Source organism: Solanum tuberosum, unplaced genomic scaffold, assembly GCF_000226075.1.
Source record: "Solanum tuberosum cultivar DM 1-3 516 R44 unplaced genomic scaffold, SolTub_3.0 scf00472, whole genome shotgun sequence".
Classification (NCBI taxonomy): Eukaryota; Viridiplantae; Streptophyta; class Magnoliopsida; order Solanales; family Solanaceae; genus Solanum; species Solanum tuberosum.
In genome coordinates, this window is record NW_006239396.1 from 366,229 (window position 1) to 376,222 (window position 9,994).

Below are 9,994 nucleotides of genomic sequence, written 5' to 3' on the forward strand. Positions count from 1 at the left end.
ACTTCATTGAAGCATAGGATATTTTCACAGAGCACCTAAAACTGGTACAAGTTAGGAAGAGATAAAAAAAGTTGTACCACATTCAAGTGATTCAATCACTCACTGAGTACACAGGTCCATGTGACCTAAACAATGACTTCAAACTGCACAAATCAGTACTCCATAAGCAAAATATACATAAGCTGCTGCAAACTAGATGCTACTATTATACAAATTGAGACCAGCCACTAGCATATGCCACAACCACTTGCAGCAGCACCCTCTTGATTGAAGGACCACATACGCATGATCGTGATTTTGAAATCTGCAAACAAACTTGGAAATATTAGTGACTTTGAGTTCGAGTTCAAGTTCAAGCATATGACTTAGGGAGCAATATTAATGATCAGTTTTACGATGGACTGGAAAGCATGAATAAGATTAATTCAGCAGAAAAGATAGCTACCAACTCTAGTTCTGGCAAACTTGTATCAATCAACATAGAGTAAGATATATTGCTTAATTTTATGTTGCTCGGACTCTCCAAAGCTACCACACCCATGTTGGATACTCCAAAAATGCACCAGAGAACATTTTTGCAGAGTTTGAGCAACATAGGTCTAATTTGTTGCTGCATCACTCGATCAGAAAATTCATTTTCAAAAGGTAAATTCAACTAAAGAGTAGATATTTCTGATGTTAAATGTTTGGTCTTTCACCAGACAACCCTGGTAGAGTAACAAGACTATGGGGTGCTCAAGATCGTTTTTCCAGGATATTGGGAGCTCAAAATCTTCACCCAAGAGGATATCAATAGCAGTTCAACGGAATACCAACCATTTTCGTCAATCATGCTACACAACTATGATGTTCAGATCTCTGCAATTTCACATATGTGAAACTTCCATCATTCGTGTTACCAACACCGTGTTATAATTGTATTACCTTCGGGATGTAAGTGAATTCAGATTAACATGATTAGAAAGAAAACAAATACTCATTTGGCATAAAATCATGCCAACAAGACTCAAAATACAATCATCTATCATATATGCAGGTTCTATATCATTTGCCAAGTTAGTGTTATCAATGTTACATCAACCTCCAGCGATCATACATTCTAATTAACTAGAAAGAAAAAAAATACTCACCAACTACAAGACCATAATGTTAAGCTGCACTATTCTATGTTCAGCATTCTTTATTTCTCTGATTGACTGCTAACCTTTAGGAATTTAAGGGTGCCTTGAACTCCGGTAAATCATCCATTCGATCAATCAATAAGTATAACTCGATCCTAAACTAATTGGGGTTTTAACTATATGAATCCACTATCATTCCATTCTTTTAAATTGTATCCTCTGTATCATTCTACTCTTTTCAAGTTCATCCTATTCCAAACAAACACTGATTCAAATATAAGTGTAACAACAACTTTCCTAATCCAGCCAGCTGGTATTACCTATATGGTACCTTTGCATTTTGTTACTTAAGTCAGCATAGATTTCAAGACAACATACCAGAATGTGATCTTAGATCTACCCTTATAGCTCCTTCAGTCATCATACCGCCACACGACATTGGTATGTATACAAACGATATGGTCAAATCATCTCAAGTGATATTCTATCATTTTCCTTGAAAATCCAGCTAGCATTTTCACGATTTCATCAGTTCAGGTAAACCTTTCTCTTCATCTCATGAAAATAATTGTTTTAGAAACATTTTGATATTATTTTACATTCTTCATCATAAAATATGTAGTTAAACTACAGTTAAATACTTGACAAAATTGAAAAATGATTGGTGTGTGTTATTCAACTCATATAAACTAATTATTATATTGTGTTGTCAGTGCATTAGGAAAAATTGAGGCTGGTAACATTAGTCTATAGATATCCATAGGTGTATATACTACAACCAAAAGTGTAGTTCCCCTTCAAAAAAGTATTACATCTTACAGAATCTTCGACTTAATCAGATTGATGCCTATAAACAATCTAGTACATCAAAGATGTCTTCTGTTCTAGCTAAAATGTCTTGTTTACACCAAAAATAGAAAAGAGCTAAGCAATTCATTCTAATCTTCTGAAGGCTATTCTGCACATTCTCAAAGCTCCGATTGTTCCTCTCTTTCCAAATTGTCCACCAAATGCATTAGGAAATAAATTTTCCTAACAGAAAAGGGTCATATTTGCCCCTGTACTCTCAAGAAAGGGTCATATTTACCCTTCGTTATACTTTTTTGATATATTTACCCTTGACATCCAACTTTAAGGCCATATTTACCCTTCATCCGTTAAATCCCCATATTCCCACATAAAATTACCTATGTGGGGCCTAGGTGGATTTTATTTTTCCTTAATTAAATCTAATCTCTATTTAAATCATTTTAACCCGCCCCACACGATTAAACCCGATCCACTACCAAAATAAACCTAAAAGCAGGTCGTTGAGTGTCCATGGATCTGGTGTGACGGAACAGGAGACTACCGTGGGTTTCCATTAATGTTTTCTGGTGGCTTTATGAGATGGATCAAGGCAGAGGTGTGAATATGGCAGAACTTTTATTGATTGATTTGGAAAATCTGAGAGGATTAGAGAACATATCAGGCTGTGTATGAGAGCTCAGAGTTCATTGGGCAATGGATCAAATCACCTCATATTGTCAAGCCCAAGCGAGTTTGCTTAGAAGCTGATCTGAAGCACTAAACTATCCAAATCAGTTAGGCCCCCTCTAAACCCCCTCTCTGGTTACTCGCATCATCATTCCCAACTATTGGTTGAATTGGGATCTAGCCAGCAAGCAGTTCCTCTATGATAGCACATTCTTTCCACTGCCCATATTCATCTTTATTCCACTACTATAGACTTTGAATTCTGTTCTCTCTAATTGCCCAAGTATGCCCATCATGTTCTCAACCAAAAACTGCATCTATTTTTGAATAAAATGCTTAACCAATGAAAGTTGGCTCTAATATACTTAACAAAAGATGTTGGATTGAATGTTAAAATCTATTATTGTTTTTAATCTGATTGTTGTCTGGTACGAAAGAGGAGATATATAATTTTCTCAGTTTGTTTGTATAGAAACGCCTGTGTAGAGAAAATTTAAGCAGGAAGCAAGTTGGGTTTATTTTGGTTAGTGGATCGGATTTAATCAGATAGAATAGGTTAAAATGAATTAAATAGTGATTAGATTTAATTAGGAAAAAATTAAAATCCATGTAAGCGCCACATTAGTAATTTTGTGGGAATATGGGGATTTAACGGATGGAGGGTAAATGTGACCTTAAAGTTAGATGACAAGGGTAAATATATCAAAAAAGTATAACAAAGGGCAAATATGACCCTTTTTTGAGAGTACAGGGGCAAATATGACCCTTTTCCCTTTTCCTAATATGTTCAATCCTCTCTTTTTGGCTCAAATCTTTCTTTTGAATCTATATTTGATAATCACTGGTACGTTGTTGTTGTTGAATTTATATTTAATATTACTTCCTCTGTCCCAATTTATGTAATGACGTTTGACTGGTTACAAAGTTCAAGAAAGAAAAGAAAACTTTTGAAATTTGTGATCTAAAATATGCCATAGATATTTGTGTGACTATGAATCATCTCATTAAAGGTAAAATGGACATTTTAAAGTTAATTATCACTAAATACAAAAGGTGTTGTCAGTTTCAAAAAAGATAAAACTAACACAGTTTCAAAAAAATATAAATGTGTCATTTTTCTGAGACGGACTCAAAAAGGCAAGAGCGTCACATTAATTGGGACACAAGGAGTAATATGTAAATATATATAAATAACTTTTTTGATATTATAAAGGAATTTGTAAATAAACTACACCTAGAGACTGGGCAAACTTGAAGGATGATGGTGTGTGTGTTGTTCAACTCATTTGAACTAATTATTGTATAATCTGGGATCTATGCATAAGCCAATCAATTTTCTTAATATGTATAATCCTTATTACAGGTTCAAGTCTAAATTCATACTTTATTTGTATTCTATATTCTGTACACTTTTATTAACAGGCGCAAATAACACGTGCAACACATGTACGTGCTAAAACTAGTAAGATATATAAATATGGGCTCAACGGAATATCTAATGTAAAGCAATATATACGGGAAACTCCTCTATATTTCTTCCAACTTTCTAAGTCAGCTTCTATTATTCTAGAGATTTTTAAGCAATTCATGATTGGTATCCCCAAAAAATTGAATATCTCAAACATTCTCATCTTGCTAACATGGCACTCCTTGATACATGCCCTTTTTGACATTTAAACATTTTATTTGAACTTTATTATTCTTGAGCACCCACCAAAAGATTTTTCACGACACTTCATCATATACTTTCTCAACATCTATGAATATCCCATTGGAGATAACTTTTCCTCACCCTTCACCTTTCCATCAATCTTTTTTATTTTTGATGACAAAGGAAACCCGTAGCCGCTATCCTTTTGGTGCGCATAGGGTAAAACCCCTGCTCCTATGCAATAGCTTGCAAACCACATAGAAGAGGTAACTCATACTAGGCAAGCCCGGTGCAACAAGCTCGACCCAAAAGGCAAACCCCTTGCTTAGGCTAGCAAGGGGTTTCGAACTTGAGACCTCCAACATGGAAGTCCCAAGCCCAAACCACTGGGCCACCCCGATGGGTACCTTTCCATCAATCATTTATAGCAAAAGTTATAGCTTTTGTTATAAATCTATCAGGAATAAACCTAAAATGTGCCTCTATCTCCCTTGTAATATCCCTATACTATGCTCTATCACTCTTTTAAAAAAATTCATCGTATGCTTTATAAGTTCTATGCCACGATTTTTTGCAAATCCTTAAAGTTTGGAAACAATAGGCTTAAGCAACACATTCCTGTGTTTGGCATTTTGTAGAATTTAAAGGTACCTATCACCGAAAAACTTAAAAACAAAGAATGAAATATAAATCACGATTATAAAGGCATTTGGATTATTCAAATTAGTATCAGTATAGAACCTTAGTTGGACAGCTGCTGCACTTATGGCGGCAAGTCAAAATATTTTAGTTAGCATCGACCGAGGAAACACAACAACATAACCAGTGGAAACAGAGTCCAGTATTTACCACAAGACATTAAATAAGAGAACATTGTATCTGGACAACAGAGTCAACTTTTTGGTGAATGTTCTGCATCAGATGCACCTCCTGAGGAGCTTTCACTATCAGAATCTGCAATTGACATGAAATAATTATAGAGAAAAGTAAAATATCCAATCTTGACACCCCAAACCCCCACCCCCCAACACACACACAAAAGAAAAAGGCAAATCAAAACAAAAATTAGAGAGAAAAAAAAGTAAAATTACCACTTGATGATGACACAGAGTCAGTGCTAGAGCTGCCTGGTTGACTAATATTTTTCCCCTGATTTTCTAGTTGAGCAAGATTGGAGGAAGTACCTTTCTCTTCTGCCAGCGCATTTAACTGAGTCAATAATTTATCTCCAAAATAGATATTTGGGTTACTATACCTAAGAGTTGGCAAATCTCACAATTTAAAAACTTACCTGCTTTGCTTTCTTTTGGAATTTCTACCACAACTGGGTTAGCATTCTGCAAAGCAAGGAGAGCATAAAACATGAAACAAAAGAATATTACCCAAACAGGAAAAAAAAGAAACGAGGATCAGATCAGAAAAAATAATGCTCAATAATTTACCTTCTCCTGAACATTCTGTTCGGTTTCCTTTTTTTCTTGATCTGCAAGTTCAGTTTTTCTTTTGTTCTTGCTCAAGCTCTTTTTGTAATAGATAACAAACCTGTCAAGCTCCCATAGGGTCTCAGTATCAACACTGTCAATATCCACTTCAATCTCATCATCCTGTTGGCAAAGAGATGAATTCCTCTTTTTGATGATCTGTACAACATTTTCAAGCTTTTCAGATGGCAAATTCTGTAGGCTTGTGCTAAGCTTTTGCTTTTCATCATATGTCATCTCCCTTTTATTGGGATCCTTTGCTTTCGGCTTCTTTGGTGCAGTGGTCCTTCCAGATTGGGAGACAGCGACAGATTTAGTCTTGGAACCAACAGGTCTGGTCGTTGATTCTGATCTGTCTAAAGTCTTCCTCATTCCAGAGGGCCGCAATGGTGGAGGTTTCTTAGATGTAGGAGTCTGCAAACTCACCTCAGAGTCCATTGACAATCTCAACTCGCGCATATAATCAGCCTCTATAGTGGGCCATTTCTCCTCAAATATCTTGGAAAGTTGCTCAGCCATCATATAAACATCTTGGCCCTTTGGGTTATACGTCATGGCATTTTGAAATGTTAGTCTCACATCCTCAGCAAATTCTTTAGGAGACTTGTACAGATTAGTCTCAAGCCTGGACTTCACAGTTCCCAGGTCCATTGGATTCTTAATAATGTCAAAATAGTCATGTAAACCAAGACCTTCTGTATCAACAGGCTGGTTAAACACCCAACCATGCTTGTGCTTCATCAATCTTTCAAGCAAAGCACGACAATTCTTTAGCATTTGATTTGAGAACTTCCATAGCTCAATACCAGGTCCTGATTCTGGCCCACTCACTTTCTTTGCATTTGATTTCGACTTCTTGTTGCTTTCAGCAGGGGGAATCTTATCCTTAGCTAATAAAAATTCTGAGTTCCTATAAAATTGGTTTACCTTTGGTGTCCTCTTCTCTTTCTCCACATTCTCACCCACATCATGGCTGTTCTCCAAAACCGATACACTTAACTGATTCAAAGGCCTGGACTCAAGATGTTGCCCCATTTTTGACAAGTCTGAATGTACCCGTCGCACCCCACTATCCTTATCAATTCCAGGGCCAGTCTTCTGTACATCTTTTGCCTCAATCTTCTTCACCAAACTCCTAACCAAGTCCAATTCACTCTGCAGCTTTCTTCTTAGCTCTCTCATCTCCCGCTTGGACTTGAACGTTAAATTGATTCTAGCACTATTTTCTTGACCACTACCTGCGAATATTCCAGTATTCTCCAATGTTAGCGCACGATTCAGACTCGAAGAGCCTTCTAAAGCCGCTTCTAAGCGCAAACCAACTATTTTTCGAGATGATTTGACGTCCATACCTAGGATTTCAGAATGCGGATGTTGTAAGCCATCACCTATGTTATTTAACCCTTTAAACGACTTCCGTCTGTAGACTTTGCTTTCAGTCATATTCTGCTGCTCTTCCGATCCTCGATTTTCACCATTCATCATTGTCCCTGAAGTCATACATTCAACAACAAAACCCTAACACATAGTTCAAAAAAGCAATTACATAAATATATGTTAATATCTCTTACTTTTCAACAAAACTTAACTCCTACTGATAAAAGAAAAACACTGAATTTCCTCTCAAGCAAGCTAATCTTACAACCAATAACAAGCAGGAGCACACACTAGTACATGTACAGTGATAGAAACCCTAAGCAAATAGTCCTTAAGCAGAAACAATTTCATAGCTCAAATATACCGCTCAAAACAACAAAAAACAAATCATTACATACTCGCAAGCTGAGCATAAGCCGTAAATACTCATGGATGCAAAAAAAGTTAGCATTTATGTAAATTATTGAATCAAATTATGGAGATTTAGGGTTTAAACTAAGAACACAATAACGAACACATACCTTTAGTAGATCTTCACATACACACACAGAGTTTCTCTCTCTCTCTCTATCAATCAGCTGCTCAGTCTCTCTCTCTCTCTATTAATCAGCTGTTTACTGCAAATCGTTCTTTGTTTTTTTCCAAATATCGGAGAAGAATAGTGGTCGGTAAGTGGAGAAGAGGAGGGAGAAATGCGAGTCGCGTGCTTGCCACGACGGTATTGACGGCTAGGATTTTGTCATCGCGAAGAAGGTCAGAGATCGACGGCGTGGATTCGGGTTGATCGGAGCGTCAACATTTGTCTTGGTGTTTGCAGATGTTATCCACGCGTTGAGGGTGGCGCGTGGGAAGTGTTTGGTTCTGTAGAGTTGGGAAGGTTATTGGGCCTTAAAAGTCCAAATAGTAACTCTTTCGTTGGAGGCAAGTGCACACATAGCCACTTTAGAACCCCTATTTAAGATATAGCCAAAAAGCTAATAGGTAATTTGGTATATGATACATATATATTATTTTAACTTCACTCATCGTATTGGAGCTACATGGACAAAATGAAGACTTGCATTTAGTATTTTGTGTGATAAAATATGCTATCGAGATTTAAAGGTAAAGTTGAGTAATTTGAATTATTTTTTTTGAAGAAAAAAACGAAAACTAAAAGTGATGATTAAGTTAAGATTCTTGAGAAAAGTATCAAAACTTCTTGTGTCGATTTCCTATAAATTGTCACACAAAAAAAATTGTTTGTACATATATCATGTATGTTGTTTAATTTATGAAAATCTTTTTTTTTTATTGAGAAAACATAAAACAAACTTAATAATAAAACGACTAGAAGAATAGATAGTGGATGAAGTGGTCAATTCATACATATTTACGTAGATGCAGTAATAAATTCCATCATGAGTTCGCATATTCGATAAAATCCAATATTTTATGATCGACCTCAATATATATTTGTGTAAAAAACAAATAAAAATAGAGTTAAATATACATTTCCAAATCCACTCTTAAGGTCATAATTTGAACACATGACCTACAACAATTTTGAATCTCTTTTATTATTAAATTTGAATTTTGTCTTCACATGTCAAGGAAATTTTACTCTATTTATAATTTTACATAATATAATTTTTCAATAAAGTCATGATTACAAGAGATCCGCTCCAACTAGCTAATCAGACGTGATCCCCTCCGTAGCAAGAATCACACGCTTAGTTGCGGCTTCTTCATGTTTTTTAATTACAAAGTTACTTTCAAAAGACTAATTTTTAGCTCTCACGCATTTCCATTTCCTCTTTTGGATTCTTTCACATACACATGACATGATAACTCTCTACTTTAGGTTCTTCACATGCATTTTATGGGAATGGTAGGGTTGTATCAGTCAATTTCGTTCGGTTTTGAAATTTATCAATTTGATTTATTAATTATCGATTGTCGATTGTCGATTTATACACATGTTAAACTACTATAGAATTATTAAGATATCAATTTTATCGGGTTATGGATTGTTATTTGTTTAACCATTAACATTTCACACTAAAAATCATTGAAAATCACTTATAAACAAGGTCACAAACCAAGAACCATTCACATGAGCTGACAAATTGCATCTTGTGCTTAGAAGCAAACATCGACACATTGTAGAATAATTGAGAGTATGAGAGAGTGAGAAATAAAAGACTGAAACTAAATCCTAATTAAGTTAAGGACTTATATACCAAATAGTATAATACATGTAATTTTACTATCGAATTATTGATTAATCCATTGCAAAAAATAATTCAAACCGTTAAGAATCAATAACCTTATATCTAAAAAAAATCAAAATTGTTATCGAACCCATGATAAATCAATATTCCATTACGATAAATCAATAAAACTTTTTCGATTGAATTTTAAATAGTCTTATCTAGAAAGTGGTGTCAAGTGACATTGCGTCAGAAAATAATTTGACATCCCCATTGAATCTAATAAAATTAATATACTATATACATATCAAATAGAAGAATATCTTTTATAAATATTTTAATAAAATTTCTCATGTATAAATTTAGGCTACATATTAGCTCAATTTTTTTATAGGTTGATAAGTAATAAATAAATAAGTCAATAATTAACCCAAACTTTAACAGATTAGATGAACTATATTTTCTTGAGCTAACTTCATCACTTCTAATTACAACTTACTGACATGCAACTATACTTTACACTACTTGAGTGTAGGACTCAAATCCAAGAGTAGCTCAAAGGGAGACTAGTAAAACATTTATTTTAGACCCTCAACAAATTGTAATTCGTCTTATATTATATAAATAATAATATTTCCATTTTGAAAATATTGATATTTGTAGAGAAAAAATATAAAAAAAGAAAGAATAATCATT

At 34.7% G+C, this 9,994-nt stretch overlaps 1 protein-coding gene across 4 annotated transcripts; it reads right to left on the reverse strand.

Annotated features, from left to right (window-relative positions):
* Positions 1-62: 62 nt before the first annotated feature.
* Positions 63-8,000, reverse strand: LOC102587679 (transcription factor GTE4). Of its 4 annotated transcripts, none has more exons than XM_015303776.1 (7): positions 7,628-8,000; positions 7,082-7,219; positions 5,691-6,967; positions 5,540-5,585; positions 5,340-5,441; positions 5,098-5,202; positions 63-304 (listed from the first exon to the last, which is right to left on the reverse strand). In XM_015303776.1, the coding sequence occupies exons 2-6, from the start codon at positions 7,212-7,214 to the stop codon at positions 5,141-5,143; spliced, it is 1,620 nt and encodes a 539-aa protein (XP_015159262.1). In that variant the 5' UTR covers positions 7,215-7,219; positions 7,628-8,000; the 3' UTR covers positions 63-304; positions 5,098-5,140. The 4 variants fall into 4 exon arrangements, with proteins under 4 accessions (XP_015159262.1, XP_006364106.1, XP_015159261.1 ...); XM_006364044.2 differs by having other exon boundaries at positions 7,082-7,247; XM_015303775.1 differs by having other exon boundaries at positions 5,691-7,219.
* Between the last annotated feature and the right edge of the window lie 1,994 nt (positions 8,001-9,994).

What these genes read in the sequence shown, in the direction of transcription:
- LOC102587679 (XM_015303774.1), bottom strand. Translation starts at nt 7,229, where the DNA reads ATGACTTCAGGGACAATGATGAATGGTGAAAATCGAGGATCGGAAGAG. An exon ending in TCCAAAAGAAAGCAAAGCAG is followed by an intron (nt 5,442 to 5,539) that starts GTAAGTTTTTAA and finishes ATGCGCTGGCAG; the next exon opens with AAGAGAAAGGTACTTCCTCC. An exon ending in CTCTGTGTCATCATCAAGTG is followed by an intron (nt 5,203 to 5,339) that starts GTAATTTTACTT and finishes TGTCAATTGCAG; the next exon opens with ATTCTGATAGTGAAAGCTCC.